At 42.0% G+C, this 18,046-nt stretch overlaps 1 protein-coding gene and 1 long non-coding RNA gene across 2 annotated transcripts; both read left to right on the top strand.

The window, feature by feature from the left end:
• The first annotated feature begins 5,678 nt into the window (after nucleotides 1-5,678).
• LOC139460997 (uncharacterized) lies at nucleotides 5,679-6,593 on the top strand. The gene is made up of 2 exons (XR_011652863.1): nucleotides 5,679-5,762; nucleotides 6,543-6,593. It is a non-coding gene; the product is annotated as an uncharacterized lncRNA (long non-coding RNA).
• Nucleotides 6,594-9,150: 2,557 nt separating this feature from the next.
• LOC139460994 (uncharacterized) lies at nucleotides 9,151-17,509 on the top strand. Its single transcript, XM_071242458.1, has 5 exons — nucleotides 9,151-9,247; nucleotides 14,368-14,678; nucleotides 15,185-15,235; nucleotides 15,957-16,058; nucleotides 17,457-17,509. The coding sequence occupies exons 1-4, from the start codon at nucleotides 9,180-9,182 to the stop codon at nucleotides 16,043-16,045; spliced, it is 519 nt and encodes a 172-aa protein (XP_071098559.1). The 5' UTR covers nucleotides 9,151-9,179; the 3' UTR covers nucleotides 16,046-16,058; nucleotides 17,457-17,509.
• Nucleotides 17,510-18,046: the final 537 nt, after the last annotated feature.

Raw genomic sequence — 18,046 nt, 5'->3', positions numbered from 1 at the left:
GGCTATTCACAACGTGACGTTGCCAATGCACTAAACGTCAGCCAGAGCATTGTAAGCAGGGCCTGGTCCCGACAGCACAATTTTGGTACAGCAGCACACCGACATGGGGGTGGTCGTCAGAGGTCGACAACCCAACGCCAAGATCATTTTGTGGCTCTTCAGGCACGACGTCATCACTTCTGGACAGCAACCAGCCTACGTAACGACCTCCTGAACGCCTCGGGGGTGAATATGTCCACTCAGTCGATACGGAATCGTCTTCACAATGCAGGTCTCTACTCGAGAAGGGCATGTGTCCGAATCCCCCTGACTGTTCGACACGGGCGGGAGCGATTGGAATGGGCTGAAGATCATGTCACTTGGACACGGAACGATTGGGTTCCAGTTCTGTTCACCGATGAGTCCAGGTATTGTTTGGACTTTACAGACAGGAGGCAGCGGGTGTGGCGACGACAACGTGAACGTTTCCATGATGCCAACATCAGTGAACATGACCGTTATGGTGGTGGTTCCATCATGGTCTGGGGTGGAATCAACAGAGATGGAAGGACAGATCTTCATGTCCTGGAGAGAGGAACAATGACGGGGGTGAGGTACCGGGATGAGATCCTCAATGTGTACGTCAGACCCTACGCTGGTGCTGTTGGCCCTGAGTTCATCCTGATGGATGATAACGCCCGTCCTCATCGCGCCAGGGTGGTTGAGCAGTACCTTGAGCAGGAGACAATTGTCCGCATGGATTGGCCAGCGCGCTCGCCGGACTTGAACCCGATTGAACATGCTGCAGGTTGCCCTTTCACGCCGTAGAGCACAACCCACGACTTTGGCAGAGCTCGGACATGCCCTCGTGGAAGAGTGGAACAACCTTCCCATTGGGAACATCCGGGTGCTTATTGACAGCATATCTCGACGTTGTCAGGCCGTCATTGATGCAAGGGGAGGTGATACTCGATATTGACACTTCATCGACTACGTGTAATGATGGTCTATCCCTCATAACTGTGTAATTCTTTCTCTTGTTTGCTGTTAACATTTTCTAATGAAATGCCTTTTGGTGTTTGCAGATTTCAAACATTCCATATTGAGACAAGTTCATGCCGTTCATGACTCAATGATGAATATTTTAATTCTAATGATGAATTTTTTAATACTATTAAAATTAGTATCACACAAAATGAGGCGACTGGGACAGTGAAAATCACCAATGGAAACATAAATATACTTATTGGTGAGAACTTAGCATACACACTTGGATTTAATCGGGCAATAACATTACCACGCGACCCAACAGTGATTGCAACGACGAATAACGTACCTGATTTTGTTCCCTATAAAGATTTGTTCATTCATCTTGATCAAATCAGCACGACGGATAATATTCAACAAGAAAGTCCTTCAACTCTGCTCAGAAGTGTTACAGTGAAAGATGAAAAATACAATATCGGTAGAACGGAATCTTTCTCGTTATTACAATATAAAAAATTGAAGCGTGGTATTATTTCAGGCCTCAAAATTTCTGTATTAGATGTAAAACATCAACCTGTACATATAGGATACTTAAGTGTAACACTCCATATTATAAATAATGGTTGATTCCATATTTAAGTTATGATATAGTATCATTGTATATTTGATATGTATGTTACACTCCTGGGAATAACAAATGGTCAGTCTATTCAACTGCTTCGTACTATCGATAACTCGGATGGACAACTCGAAGTAGCTCTATGCAATGTAACGTATTACCCACGGTGGACCAATATAAATGCTACGAGAGGTTATAATAATGAGACAGAAATAAATGGTCAAAAATACATTATACCTGATGGGTATTACAGCGTATGCTCACTCAATGATGAATTTTTTAAGCCTAATGGAATTAGTCTAACACAAAATGAGTCAAATGGGTTACTGATTTTAAACTCTGGAAAAAAGGATGTAAAGCTTTACAGGAACTTAGCATACACACTTGGATGGGGAAGAGAAATAACAGTAATCAAGACATCAGATCAGGGACTCAATTTACCCGATTTAGTTCCCTATAAAGAGTTGTGCATCCATCTTGATGAAATAAGTACAACGGATAATATTCAACAAGAAAGTCCTTCAACTCTACTCAGAAGTGTTCCAGTGAAAGATGAAAAATATAATAGCGGTAGAACGGAATCTTTTTCAACATTACAATATAAAAAATTAAAGCGGGGTATTATTTCAGGCCTCAAAATTTCTGTATTAGATGTAAAACACCAACCTGTACATATAGGATACTTAAGTGTAACACTCCATATTATAAATAATGGTTGATGCATCAGGCCCTGGAACGATAAGACAATGTAATACAATTGCGCTTTCCGATCTCGGAGACACAGAAGGATTCGGTAAACCCGGTACCAATGGTAAGTTATACGCTTTACACTTACACGATAACACGATAGATGCCTTCGAAATATTACCAGGTCTATCGATTAAATGGCTCAAGAAACACGAGCGTCAACGTTGCAGTATTATTCATGTCGGAGCATCACCCGTTACAACCCTCGAGGGGGTTCAAATTATTAAAAGTGACAGAATTTCTCTTTCTAAGATATTCTTGCCGTATAATATACATTTGATAAGGTTGATGTATACTCTCAAAACATTTAAGCAAGACCAATTAAAGACTATTATATATTCGTAATATACACTATGAGTTTATATCCAGCGCTCAATGAAAAGATGGAAACTGTTGATGAATTTCGATTACATCAAATAAGCGACATAAAACATCGAATAGAAAAGGATAGGGAGTTGAGGCTTGGATTGTATAAAAAGTATCGCAGAGCCGTGAATGCTCTGGACGGAGTTGACACCGCTCTTGTAGTGGCTGGCATGGGACTCGGTGTAGCCGGTGTCGGTTTACTATCAACTATAATCGCCGCGCCTATCGTGCTCGGCATGGAAATAACCGCCGGAGTCTCGGGACTGGCAGGAATAGCGATAAAATTCATTTCTCGTAGGTTACAAAAGAAAGCAACAAAACACGATAGTATTCGAATACTCGCCGAAGCAAAGTTGAACAGCATTGAGGATCATATTTCGACAGCAATGGCCGATTGTAAGATATCCGAGGATGAGTTTCATTTAGTGCTGTCGGAACTCACCAAATACAATGCCATGAAGCAGGAGATTCGATCAAAATCTCATAAGACCAGTGGTATTAGCGAAGACGATAAAAAAAAATTCATAGAACAGGGGAAGCAACAAGCGCGTCAATTATTCCGTGCCAAAACCAAAGAACTGGTTGGAGATTAAAAATAAATTGCTTACTATCGTGTGATTACATTTAGACAAATGCTTACATAAATATATAATAATGGAAAAAACTATTAAATGGAGAGAATTACCACAAGGTTTTTTATTATATCAGTGATGTCAAACCAACCAAATACGGTAATCAATTGTTTCTTATCAATTTACAAAAAGAGTGTAGTTATATAGTCTGGTCTCCTAGTAAAATGAACGAAGAACTTAATAAAAATGTTGAATATTGCTTTATCGATAAAAATAATGAAGAATATTTTTATTACCATTTAGACTCATCTAAAGCAATGATTGGACCCAGGTATTGGTGAGCTAGAGCCATGACTATCGTTGAATTGCATAATCATTTTGGCATAAAAAATTCCATCTGTAGTAGCAGTATAGGTATATGAATCCCGCTCCAGTGGAAGTGAGCCAGAACCCCCATTACCTATAAAAATTTATATCATAGACTCCAGGTGGTGGTCAATTTAGTTTAATCTCATGACTATCGTTGAATCGCATAATCATTTACACATAAAAAATGCTACCTGTAGTAGCAGTATAGGTATATGAATCCGGCTCCAGTGGAAGTGGTCCAGAACCCCCATTACCTATACTACTTGACCAATGCGCGCGCGTGTGTGCGTGCGTGCGTGCGTGTGTGTGTGTGTGTGTGTCCATAAACTATCTAGTTCGATGTGCGCACGCGCGCGCGTGTGTGTGTGTGAGAGAGAGAGAGAGAGAGGGGCGGGGGGGGGGGGGGGGGGGGAGGGGATCTGTATAGTGCGAAGTTGTAAAACAAACAAACTAAATGTCTCTAATCCAAAACTTATTGCGAGTTTAGCGTCAAACACGATGTTGCGACTGAGCCACGCCCTGGTCCTGCTGCTGGTCCTGGTGATGCTGATGCCCGAGAGTGACGGTTGGTGGTGGGGGGGGCGTCGCAGGGTCGTGATACAGCACAGCCAGCCTATCAACACCATCAACTGCAACTGCGGCGCAACCATCAAGGAACTTCTGGACCTGATTTTCAAGTTGAAGGCAAAGACACTGGGTAGACGTGACGTTGCCACGATTCTCGATGTTAACGAAAGCGACCCACTCCTGGAAGAGTTGATGCAGAAACGCGAGTATTACCTGATACTTCAGCAATGATATGTAGTAGTATATGAATCTAGTTATCTGATAAAAGTGTACTCTGTCTCATACATTCATATAAAAAGGCTAAGTGGCTGTGTAGTCTGATGAGACACAATTCGCTTTACTGAGATGTGTCTAAAATACCGATGTACGTATTTGGGGTGGAGTGTGTGTGTGTGTGTGTGGGAGGGGGGGGGGGGGGGGGGGGGGAGATGGTGTCAATATTAAAGTGCGAACAATGCGAAACAAGATACGAGTATTTATAATTCAAGTTGCTTATTGTTCTGGCCTTAACTTGTCCAAAAGCAAGTTTCGACTAAAGCATAATATTTACAGGTGGCGGGATGGTTGCCAAAGAAGAGCTGTATGATGCTGCTAAACGAGCATGTAAGTGTAGCGAGTTAGTTTATATTGTTTAAGTGATGCAGATGTTCTCTTTTGCTTTGTGAAATTTGTTACAAACATATTTTAGGAGGGAACAGGTTGCGATATAATAAAAAAAAGTCCCTTAAGTTAGAATCGAGTTGTATTATGCTGGCTTGCTGGTTGCTTTACGCCGCATGCAGAAATATTCCAGCTATATAACGGCGGTCTGTAAATAATCGAGTCTGGACCAGACAATCCAGTGTTTGACGCTATGAGCATCGGTCCACGCAGTTAGCATACGATGACATGCATCAGCCAAGTCAGCGAGCAACGACCACCCGCTCCCGTTAGTTGCCTCTTACAAGTCGCCTTTTAGGGCAGGCATGGGTAACTGAAGGAAGACCTATTCTACACCGGAACTTCACGGGTCGTAAGGCAAGAGTAATTTTGTGACAACATTTGCTGTATTTGTGCATAGGCCTGTCTGATGTATATGGACACCTTAGTATGTCGAAACAGAATCCATTGGAGGTAAAAGTAAAAGTAAAAATTATATGAATGGATTAGGTTAGAATAGGTCTTCAGCAACACATGCTTGCTGTGAAAGGTGACTATGCTTGTCGTAAAAGGCGACTAGCGGGATCGGGTGGTCAGGCTTGCTGACTTGGTTGATGCATGTCATCGATCCCAATTGCGTGGATTGATGCTCGTGATATCAATCACTGGGTTATCTGGTCCAGACTCGATTAGATACAGATCACCGTCATATAGCTGGAAAACTGCTGAGTGCGGCGTTAAACAACAAACCAACCAATTGGAAATAGGTGATGACTCTTTCATCAGTAATGAAAGTCAGTAATTCTCTTCTTTTCAATATTCCGTAGCTACTCTCTCGCAGAACAGCAACCAGTGTCACTGTAGACAGCAGGTGTTGCAACAACTTGGACGTAGCCTGGACTGACGATCCATCCTCAGTGAGTACACTTCATGTTGTCAACCTGGAACTTGGTTCCTTGTTACCATGGCTTTCAATGTCTTTGTTGGTATAGCTAATGGCAAATGTTGAAGTGGAACAAAACTAGTTGGTTTATGTACACCTAAGCCTCCCTCCCTCACCTCCAACTCTTACACAAAGTCGGCGTGGTCAGTGTGCATGGTGAGGGATAAAGTTTATTTCTTTGTGGTTTAACGCCGCACTCAGCAATGTTCCAGCTACATAACGGCGATCTGTAAATAATCGAATATTGATATCATGAGCATCGATCCACGCAATTGGGATCAGATCCCGTTGGGCGCATTTTACGACAAGCATAGTAACCTTTTACGGCAAGGATTGGATGCTGAAGACCTATTCTACCCGGAATCTTCACGGGTCTTCACGCAATTGGGATACGATGACATGCATCAACCAAGTCAGCGAGCCTGACCGCCTGATCCCGTCAGTCCCCTCTTACGACAAGCATGGTATGCTGAAGACCTAATCTCCCCCAGATCTCCACGGGCCTTTCTTTCTAATAAGAGAATAAGCGGTCATTTCATTGACGGGCAGAATGCATACTTGACATATTTAAAGCTTATGTTGCCCTAATAAACACCCGAACACTTAAAAAAATCAAAGAATAAAGAGAGACGTGTTAGCTTATGCGTATCTGAAAATTCATAATGTAATCAATATCAACATGACCAGATAAATTTTGTCTTGGAGTACAAATTGCCATATTTCTTATTCTTCTACCCATTCATTATCATTTCAGATATCCTGGAGACACGAGTTGCCACAGACTGACAAATAAACATAAAGCACTGTCTGTATTTTCTGTCTTTCCTAATATTTCGGTGATATGAACAGAAACATAACAGTCTTCTTAAATATCTACCCTAAAACAAGGTCTTTTTTAGCAAAACACATTAAGGTCTGTCACCATCAAAAAATGTTGATATATAAGAACAGGGACTGGATGCAGACTTGCCAAACCGTTGATTTAACAGTGCCACAGAAAAAAACTATTTAAAAAAATAATTTTCTTGATTACATGCAACCGTTGAAATAGGAATTAAATAGATATGTAATAAACCAAGCAACGAAGCCAGACCAGCCGATACATTAAGACAAGCATAGTTGCTGGAGGACCTAATAACAAGACGTTTCTGGTGTCTTACAAACATCTAACAACTGTGTGGACGGGCTATCCTGGTACAGACTTAAGGGGGTGTGGTGAATTTGGGTTAAACGTCGCGTCCAAGATTATTGCACTTATATAGCGATGTGCATGTATATGTATGTGTGGCTGCTTGTACTAGTCCGGAATGATGCCGATTTATAGTGGTAGCTCACTGAGATACCATGCCGCAGTTTAACATGAATACCCCACTCAGACACAGTATACTGACTCCGAGCCGACCAGTCCTTGTTTTAGCCCCTTAATGCCGAGCGCCAGACAGGGTAACAACAAGTACCATCTTTTAACGTCTTTTGGTATGACGCGGTCGGGGGATCGAACCCCGGACCTTCCCCTCTCAGGATGAATGGGATGTGACAACACGCCCTCCTCGATAGATTGTTTGTTTGTTTGTTGTTTAACGCCGCTCTCAGCAATATTCCAGCTGTATGGCGGACGGTCTGTAAATAATTGAGCCCGGACCAGACAATCCAGTGATTGAGGTCATGAGCACCGCTCCACGCAATTGCGTTCCGATGACATGCAGTCAACCAAGTCACCATTTAGCTGCCTCTTAGGACAAACATTATCAGATTGCTGGGAACCTATATTCTTATACAGAATCTGCATAGATGAGTCAAAGGTATATACCGTAATAGAATGGAGATATTATACCCTGGACAATCGAGGATGGTATGATACAAATAATCATAATCAGGTCGAATGTAGAATTCGAACCACGATCATAGATCGTTTCACGTCTAATATTCGCAAACTGGACCAAAGGGTGAAATTATTAGTAAAAGTGGAAAAACTTACCAAGAACAACTTTCCCTGTGGACATGAAAATCACCTGTTGTTTGAATATCCGCAAACGACTGCAGCATCTGTTGCTGTGCTTACCCGTGTGTATCTTACATCACAACTTTATAGAAAGTCAATAATTAAGTGTAGTGTTAGAATGCCCCCATGAAGATCCTGGTTAGAATTGCTCACAGCAACCGATGCTAGTGATAAGAGACGACTAACAGCATCACGTGGTCTGGCTCGCATTATTGATGAATGTCATCGTGTCCCCAAAACACGATCTCGAATCTGACACATACACAATACGACACGTAACCATCGATCTGGTGCAACGAAACCAAGTTGCGTGGATCGATGCCTATGACATTAATCACTGGATTGTCTGGTCCAGACTCGATTATTTACAGACCACCGTGATATAGCTGGAATATTGCTGAGTGGGGGGTTAACCAACCGGCCAACACTATGAATTTTTGTGAAAAAATGAGATGAGGTTTACCTGCTTTTAGCATCATTTAAAAGTCATGCCGGATAGTTAAAATTTACCGTCACATCGGCATTATTTCAGCCATATCGTGACGAGAAAAAGTACTATATTCAAAATACAGATTTTATTTAAAACTAGCTGATAATCATTTATATATAACTTCATACGTAACAATACAAGATAAAAAGGAGCTATAGATCGCCAGCCACTGAAGGTAGATCACCACACTGGAGTCCATGGGGACTTACAGTACCTTTGCTGCCTGCATGGACCCCAGCAGGATTTACACCATCCTGTCAGTCGCTGGTGATTGTAATGTAAGATTAGCCGCAATTAAAATGACAAAAATTCTACGATTAAAAACGTAGTAGATATAAATATTCTTTGAATAACGGGGACTTACGATATCCTCACACGGGGACAATAATTTTACAGTACTTTAACCCTCATGCCGGATAAAAAAAAAGTAATTTATTTATCTGGGAGGAAATATGCAAAGACTGTATGTGACAATACAAACCTGACACTATTACGTATTACATATATGATAATATAAATACATTGAAATATATTGTCAATACAATTTAACAAAATTCAAACAAACATGTACACTGTGCCTACGTATCCGCTTCGCTAGATGGCTGAAATAATGCTGATGCCACGTTAAATTTCATCCATGTATCCGCTTTGAATAAAAGGCTTTGATGTCTCTGCGCTGGTGTTGTAGCTGCAGTGATACCATCAGTCAATTAAGTCGCTCACATCAGAACTATGTTGACATAGCACATAGATAATGGACATACTCAAAATCATTATTCAATGCACTTTTTATGTTTGTGTTGCAATCAACCAGGAAACTAAATCGTGTCCCTGTTGAGGACATCAAATGACACCCCTTCAGCCAATGATGCGACATCCACAGCATCAGGATGGTATAAATGACAGACAGCCCCAGCAGGAAGGGGAGACTCCAGCAGGAAGCCGCACAGCAGAACGAAGAAGTAGAGTAAGTATCGCCTTTATTCTTCCGATGTTGGAAATTCACTCCTCTGATTAACTCGTGGGGACCTGGGTTACAATATGTTCCTGGCACTCTATTGCTTGTCGTAAGATGATATTTCATGGAATCTATGGTTACATTTTGGGGACCTGGGTTACAATATGTTCCTGGCGCTCTATTGTTTGTCGTAAGAGTTTATTTCATAGACTCTGTGGTGACACTTTGGGAACCTGGGTTACAATATGTTCCTGGCGCTCTATTGTTTGTCGTAAGAGTTTATTTCATAGACTCTATGGTTACACTTGGGAGGACCTGGGTTACAATATGTTCCTGGCACTCTATTGCTTGTCCCGGTTCGCCCCGATTATGTTTCTATGTTTGTCAGCACCATACCCGTACTCGTGGGTTTCACCGAAGTGGTCAACGTCTGAGACCTGCATCACTTTGGGCTTTCCTCCTACATTAAGCTGACACGCTGTGATATAACTGGAATACTGTTAAAAGCGGCGTTAAACCAAACTCACTCACTCACAATTGCTTGTCGTCAGATGCTATTTCATGGACTCTATGGTTACACTTGGGAGGACCTCGGTTACAAAATGCTCCTGGCACTCTATTGTTTGTTGTAAGATGCTATTTCATGGACTCTATGCACACACTTTGGGGACCTGGGTTACAATATGTTCCTGGCACGCTATTGTTTGTCGTCAGATGCTATTTCATGGACTCTATGCACACACTTTGGGAACCTGGGTTACAATATGTTCCTGGCACTCTATTGTTTGTCGTCAGATGCTATTTCATGGACTCTATGCACACACTTTTGGAACCTGGGTTACAATATGTTCCTGGCACTCTATTGTTTGTCGACAGATGCTATTTCATGGACTCTATGCACACACTTTGGGAACCTGGGTTACAATATGTTCCTGGCGCTCTATTGTTTGTCGTCAGATGCTATTTCATGGACTCTATGCACACACTTTTGGAACCTGGGTTACAATATGTTCCTGGCGCTCTATTGTTTGTCGTCAGATGCTATTTCATGGACTCTATGCACACACTTTGGGAACCTGGGTTACAATATGTTCCTGGCACTCTATTGTTTGTCGTCAGATGCTATTTCATGGACTCCATGCACACACTTTGGGGACCTGGGTTACAATATGTTCCTGGCACTCTATTGTTTGTCGTCAGATGCTATTTCATGGACTCTATGCACACACTTTTGGAACCTGGGTTACAATATGTTCCTGGCGCTCTATTGTTTGTCGTCAGATGCTATTTCATGGACTCTATGCACACACTTTGGGAACCTGGGTTACAATATGTTCCTGGCGCTCTATTGTTTGTCGTCAGATGCTATTTCATGGACTCTATGCACACACTTTGGAAACCTGGGTTACAATATGTTCCTGGCACTCTATTTCTTGTCGTCAGATGCTATTTAAGGATTCTGTGATTACACTTTGGGGACCTGGGTTACAATATGTTCCTGGCACTCTATTGTTTGTCGTCAGATGCTATTTCATAGACTCTGTGGTGAGACTTTTGGGACCTGGGTTACAAAATGTTCCTGGCACTCTATTGCTTGTCGTAAGATGATATTTAAAGGATTTTGTGATCACATTTTTCGGCCCTTGGTAACTATATGTTCCTAGCACCCTACTGCCTGTTGTCAGATGCTATATCATTGATTCTACTGACCAGGTTGAAGTGTGAAAGACACGCATCTGTCCCTCTGGCAGAATATCCATACCCACTTGCCAAAGTGTAACTCATACGTCAGAAATGTGTTTGTAGATCTTTCCTCTGCTTCTAAATACTATTCAACCTCATCAGCTTATGAAACAGTGCTGATATCAGCATTAACTCGAACATCATTAAATGGGTTAATTCTTTTATTGTAAACAGACCAGTTTGTTGGTGTAAATGGGACACGTTTATCCATTGTATCTACACATCTACTGGGGCTACGCAGGGCTGTGCACTTTCACCAATATTATTTATCCTACACACAAATGAATTAGTGTGAATGTCAAAAAAATACAAACCATAATATGATGCATAAGAGGCAAAATATGGTCGCATCTTTGTTACATAACAATACAGGCAGAAGTCACAACAAGCAGTATTACACAGTTCCATTGTTTGCGTCCGAGGGTACACATCGTGATGTAGTGGAGTAACTACAAAATCATAACCAAATGGCCTGGGATATACACATCATGACCAAATGGCCAGGGATATATACATCATTACCAAATGGCCCGGGATATATACATCATTACCAAATGACCCGGGATATACACATCATGGCCAAATGGCCAGGGATATATACATCATGACCAAATGGCCCGGGATATACACAAAATAACCAAATGGCCTGGGATATATACATCATAACCAAATGGCCAGGGATATACACATCATAACCAAATGGCCTGGGATATACTTATCATGACCAAATGGCCCGGAATATACTTATCATGACCAAATGGCCCGGGATATATACATCATTACCAAATGGCCCGGGATATATACATCATTACCAAATGGCCCAGGATGTACACATCATGACCAAATGGCCTGGGATATACTTATCGTGACCAAATGGCCCGGGATATACACAACATGACCAAATGGCCTGGGATATACACATTATGACCAAATGGCCCGGGATATACACATCATGACCAAATGGCCTGGGATATACTTATCATGACCAAATGGCCCGGAATATACACATCATGACCAAATGGCCTGGGGTATACTTATCATTACCAAATGGCCCGGAATATACACATCATGACCAAATGGCCTGGGGTATACTTATCATTACCAAATGGCCCAGGATATACACATCATGACCAAATGGCCCAGGATATACACATCATGACCAAATGGCCTGGGATATACTTATCATGACCAAATGGCCTGGGATATACACATCATGACCAAATGGCCCGGGATATACACATCATGGCCAAATGAACCGGGATATACACATCATGACCAAATGACCTGGGATATACACATCATGGCCAAATGGCCCGGGATATACACATCATGGCCAAATGGCCTGGGATATACACATCATGGCCAAATGGCCTGGGATATACACATCATGACCAAATGACCTGGGATAGAGATGCCAGTTAAGTTCATCCTCCATGACTAAACGGGCCTGTGAAGATCCGGGGTAGAATAGGTCTCCAGCACCCCATGCTTGCCGTAAAAGGAGACTAACGGGATCGGGTGGTCAGGCTGGATGACTTGGTTTGATGCATGTCATCGATCCCAATTGCGTGGATCGATGCTCATGTTGTCAATCACTGGATTGTCTGGTCCAGACTTGATTACTTACAGACCGCCGTCATATAGCTTGAATATTGCTGAGAGCGGAGACACGAAAACATAGAAACATAGAAACCATGGCTAAGCGCAACGTGAGGGGTGAGCTGCAGTCCATCCTGTGTCATTTCATATGCTGACACCCTCCGAGGAACAATATGTACGTTGATACTCAACTTACTAACAGTTTATGAGTGTTTATGAGAACACTGTTATGACAGCCACGACCTCCGCCGACTAGGGCTGCACCCAGGTATGCTCCATGGTATGCTCCATGGTATGCTGATGAGAGCCACCAAGAAAGCTGGGGCAGGAAACACTCTTACGCATTCAAATAAGCATTTACTTATATTGCAAATGGACGGATGTGAACACTTATAATGAAATGTTAAAGTGTGATGCAAGAAGTATTGATTTACCAAGCTTGGTCCAGATGACATCTGAAAAGACCCGCGTTTACTGAGGAGGAGGCATGTCAAGGGACAAGGTAGGCGGACTGGGACAAATGTTGGGCCTGTGAACATTACATTGGAACAACTTGATAGACATGCATGCACGCAGTGGTGAAGTTTAGTGATTACCTTTATTGGAAGACCCGTCACTTGATAAAACAAGGAAATCCCAATTGTTTTAGCTACATTTAGAAACCCCTCGCAACTTGGGGTATTTTCCCTTGCAACCCATGTTAATTTAAGTACCGAAAAAAATCCTTTTCATGCATCTGTTTGTAAAATTTTGTTATTAAGTTGCAGTTTTGTCCCAATAACACTAATATGATTTCTTTTTATAAACGTTGGACTTATATTATTATGCGATATAAACCTTCATTTGTCCAAATTCAAAGAAAACGTAAATTCATATAAACATTTTGATAGGTGTTTGTCTTTTCTTTAATAATCTAAAACATTGCGTTTTTTTGGTTTATGTTGCTAAGAGAACACGATGTTTTGTGAAGTTAAATGATACGCGATCACTGTTTGGTGGAGCTAACTTGCGGATATGATATAAGAGATAAAAGTTACTTTTTTGTATCTTTTTTATAAACACGAATACTTTGCACACACAAAGTTCAACAATATTACAAAAATCAGTCTGCAACGCCATTTTGAAAACCGCGCCCCCTCCCGGCGGAAGATGATAATCGTTCGACAGCACCCGAACGTCCGCGGAGGGAGCTCAGTAAGCACCCAGGAAGCGCCTATTGAACGCAGGCCTGGTGAGCGCGGAAAGAAGCTTGATGCTGTCACGCGCGTCACGTGACCGATTTGAGATTTGTCACTGAGTAAGGGAGGTAAATCACTGAACTGTGGTAGGGTGCCTAACCTCCCGCTTAAACAAATTTGTTTTACACTAGCTTTCACAAATTAAGATTGTTTTAGTACTTCTGACAACTGTTTTACAATTAATAGTTAGCTGACGACGAAGCTGACTGCAGCCTTATTAGTGTTTCAGAAATTAATTATAGTACAGAAATTACCAGTTTTACAACATGGACAATGTTTTGCTTTGAAAATAATAATTAGCTTAAGAAAAGTAAATCACAAAGTGTTGTAAACGTTCCAAATGAAGATGTAGAAGTCGTTGATGAATATAAATACCTTTGCTGTATCCTTGATTCAAAACTTACTTTTTAATCAAATACAGATCTAATCTTTAAGAAAGGCCAGGAGAGAACGTATTTCCTTTGCAGCTTGAGCCATTTTACACAGATAAAATGTTTATGAAATAGATTTACACATTTTTTTACAGCATTTGAACTTTTAACTTTATAGCTTTACAACAGACCAAGAAAACGCCTTTGACCCTGAACTTATCGCGAGTTTAGCGTCAAAAACGATGTTGCGACTGAGCCACGCCCTGGTACTGCTGCTGGTCCTGGTGACGCTGATGCCCGAGAGTGACGGTTGGCTTTTCTGGAGGAAAGGGAGGCCTGATCCCCCCAAACATGTCTGCACCTGCAGTCTGCACGTTAATCAACATGGGAGAGGGTTGAGGGACAAGAAAAACCTGGATAGACGTGACGTTGCCACGATTCTCGATGTTGATGAAGGCGACCCACTCCTGGCAGAGGTGATGCAGAAACGTGAGCATTACCTGATAATTCCGCAATGATATGTAGTAGCTTATGAATCTATCTGAGAAGTGTACTCTGTCTCATATATTCATAAGGGGGGGCTTAGTGATGTGACACAATTTGCTGTGCAGAGAGACGTTTTAAACACTTATGTCTATGGGATCAAAAATTCTAGAGTCGCCTGCCTGTTGTTTTCACCATGGGGGAAATATTTAGACAAGGAAAAATAACTTTTTTGTCAAAGTGCGGACAATGTGAAACAAGATTCGAAAATTTATGATACATGTTACTTATTGTTAATATAATACGCATTTTGACCTAAATTCTGCCTAAGTGGGATTAAATTCTAGATTCGCCCTGCCTGTTGTTCTCAATGTTTAGGCAAGGACACTGCGAACAATGTGAAACAAACTTCGAGCATTTATAATTCAAGTAACAAATTGTTAATATAATACGTGTTCTGTTCTTAACTCTGTCCAATAAGAAGCTTTGATGCTAAAGAACAATATTTACAGGTGGCGGGATGGTTACCAAAGAAGAGCTGTACGATGCTGCAGAACGAGCAAGTAAGTGAAGCTAGTGAATTTTTATTGTTTAAAATGATGCAGATATTTTGTTTTGTTTTGTGAACTTTGTGACAACCAGAACAGGTTTCGAAATAAAAAGCAAAAGTCGCTTACGTTTAAATCGAGTTGTATCATGCTGGATTGTTTTGTTGTTTAACGCCACACGCAGCAATATTCCAGCCACATCAGGGCGGCCTGTAAACAATTGATAAGAGAGTAAGTGAGCCGGCTGTGTACGTTGTTTCAAATACATCACGGCATCACTGTACTGGACGTTTATGATCCTGGTGTAACCAAGGAGCCCGGGGATGTGGTGATGACAGACCAGGATCATTATTGGGGCGACTTCTAAATTCAAGCCCACGTCCATCAGACGCGCAGGGACGCAAGAGTGTAAGGCAAAAGTTTGTTAATTGTTTATTTGTTGTTTAACGCCGCACTCAGCAATATTCCTGCTAATAATAACGGCGGTCTGTAAATAACCAAGTCTAGACCAGACAATCGAGTGATTGACATCATGAGCATCGATCCACGCATGGGATACGATGACATGCATCAACCAAGTCAGCGAGCCTGTCCGACCGATCCTGTTAGTCGCCTCTTAAGACAAGCATAGTCACCTTTTCACGGCAAGCACAGTAGCCGTTGCTGAAGACCTATTCTACCCTGGATCCTCACATGTCTTTACGTTGATTAAAAGTCGTATGTCAATATTTCTTAGATACTCACTTGTCTACTGTCGTGAAGAAAAGGCACCAGTGTCACTGTGGACAGAAGGTGCTGCAACACCTTGGACGTAGCCTGGAGTGACGATCCATCCTCAGTGAGTACACTTCATGTTGTCAACCAAGAGCCTGGTTCCTTGTTACCATGGTTTTCAATGCTGAAGTCTTTAGTTGGGAGTGAGTTAAGATTTAGGGTTACATCGGCATTATTTCAGCCATATCGTGACTTACTATAGTTAGTATAGGCAATGGCAATTGTTGAAGTAGGACAGAAATAGTTGGTTTATGTACACCTAAGCCTCTCTCCCTCACCCCCGACTCACACATAATTCTTTTTAACCGACGTGGTCAGTGTGCAAGGCCAGGGATTAAGTTTTTTCTTTGTGGTTTAACGTCGCACTCAGCAATATTCCAGCTATATCAGAAAGCCTGACCACCCGATCCCGTTAGTCGCCTCTTTCGACAAGCACATCGACTTTTACTTTGTTTGTTTTATTTGTTGTTTAACGCCGCACTCAGCAATAGTCCAGCTATATGACGGCGGTCTGTGAATAATCGAGTCTGGACCAGACAATCCAGTGATTAATATCATGAGCATCGATCCGTCAGTTAGGATCGATGAAATGCATTAAACAAGTCAGCGAGCCTGACCACCCGATCCCGTTAGTCGCATTTTACGACAAGCATAGTCACCTTTTCGATGTTTCGTAATATTAAACCAAGTTCATGTTGAATCATGTTTGTACTTGTTGTAGCTTTGTTAGATGCATAGAAATATAAGTGAACCAAGGTATTGGCTACAAAGTTGGCTAACGGTTCAGGTTGGATAGGTATTGCATTAATGGGTTTTGCGACAGTGAGTGAGTGAGTTGGGTTTAACACCACTTTTAACAGTATTCCAGTTATATCGCGGTGTCAGCTAAATGTGGGAGGAAAGCCCGAAGTGATGCAGGTCTCAGACGTTTACCACTTCGGTGAAACCCATGAGCACGGGTATTGTGCCGACAAACCTAGAAACATAATTGGGGCGAACCAGGATTCGAACCCACAATCATAGGTTTCTGGCGTGCCCAAGGGACGCGACTCAGCACATCGAATCGCGGCACCTTAGACGACTGGGCCACCCGTGCCCCCGGGGGTTTTGCTACATAGGAAGATATATTGTCTTGAGTTGTCGTATAAGTATTATATGTAACCATTTCAATGCGTCGTCCTGTGACAATATCCTCATATGGCAACTGTAATTATGATTATATAAATGTTAATAGCACCCCCTTTATAATGGAGAATAAGCAGTCATTTCATTGATGGCCAGACTGCATACTTGCCACATATAAAGCTTTTGGAGCCCATTTTCAGTCCAAAGAGTCAGCAGTACACTTAAAAAACAATCAAAGAATAAAGAAAGAAGTTTTCGCTTTTGTGTTTCTGAAAATTCCCAGTGTGATCAATAAAAATACGACCATTTCTTCTTTTCAACTTCCGTTTTATTTCAGATGTCCCGGAGACACGAGTTGCCACAGACTGACAAATAAACATAAAGCATGCAGCCTGTTATTTCTGTTTTCTTTTATTGTCTTGGTCCGTGGTTCGATCCCCGGTCGCGTTATTTCAAAAGACGTTAAAAGATGGTACTTGTTGTTACCCTGTCTGGCACTCGGCATTAAGGGGCTATAACATGGACTGGTCGGCTCGGAGTCAGTATACTGTGCCTGAGTCGGGTATTCATGTTAAACTGCGGCATTGATTCTCAGTGAGCTAGCACTATAAATCGGCATCAGTCCGGTCTAGTACAAGCAGTCACACACACACACACACACACACACACACACACACACACACACACACACATACACACGTGCACGCATGCACGTCGCTATATAAGTGCAATTATCTTGGACGCGACGTTAAACCCAATTTCACCTCACATCACCTTAATGGGTGATTTGAATTTCTGGGAAGATTTAAACGTTTGTGAAAGGACACGTGGTGGTACGTAGTCACAGCGCACAGATCACAAATCAGGTGAAGTTAAGTAACGTTGGTCCCTGGATGTCCTTGGATGGGTGACCGCGTTTCGGCAGCT

This window comes from Haliotis cracherodii, unplaced genomic scaffold, assembly GCF_022045235.1.
Source record: "Haliotis cracherodii isolate W230 unplaced genomic scaffold, xgHalCrac1.p SCAF_14, whole genome shotgun sequence".
In the NCBI taxonomy this organism is placed as follows: Eukaryota; Metazoa; Mollusca; class Gastropoda; order Lepetellida; family Haliotidae; genus Haliotis; species Haliotis cracherodii.
Note: the sequence above shows the minus strand (reverse complement) of the source record. Positions and strands in the feature narration are given on the sequence as shown.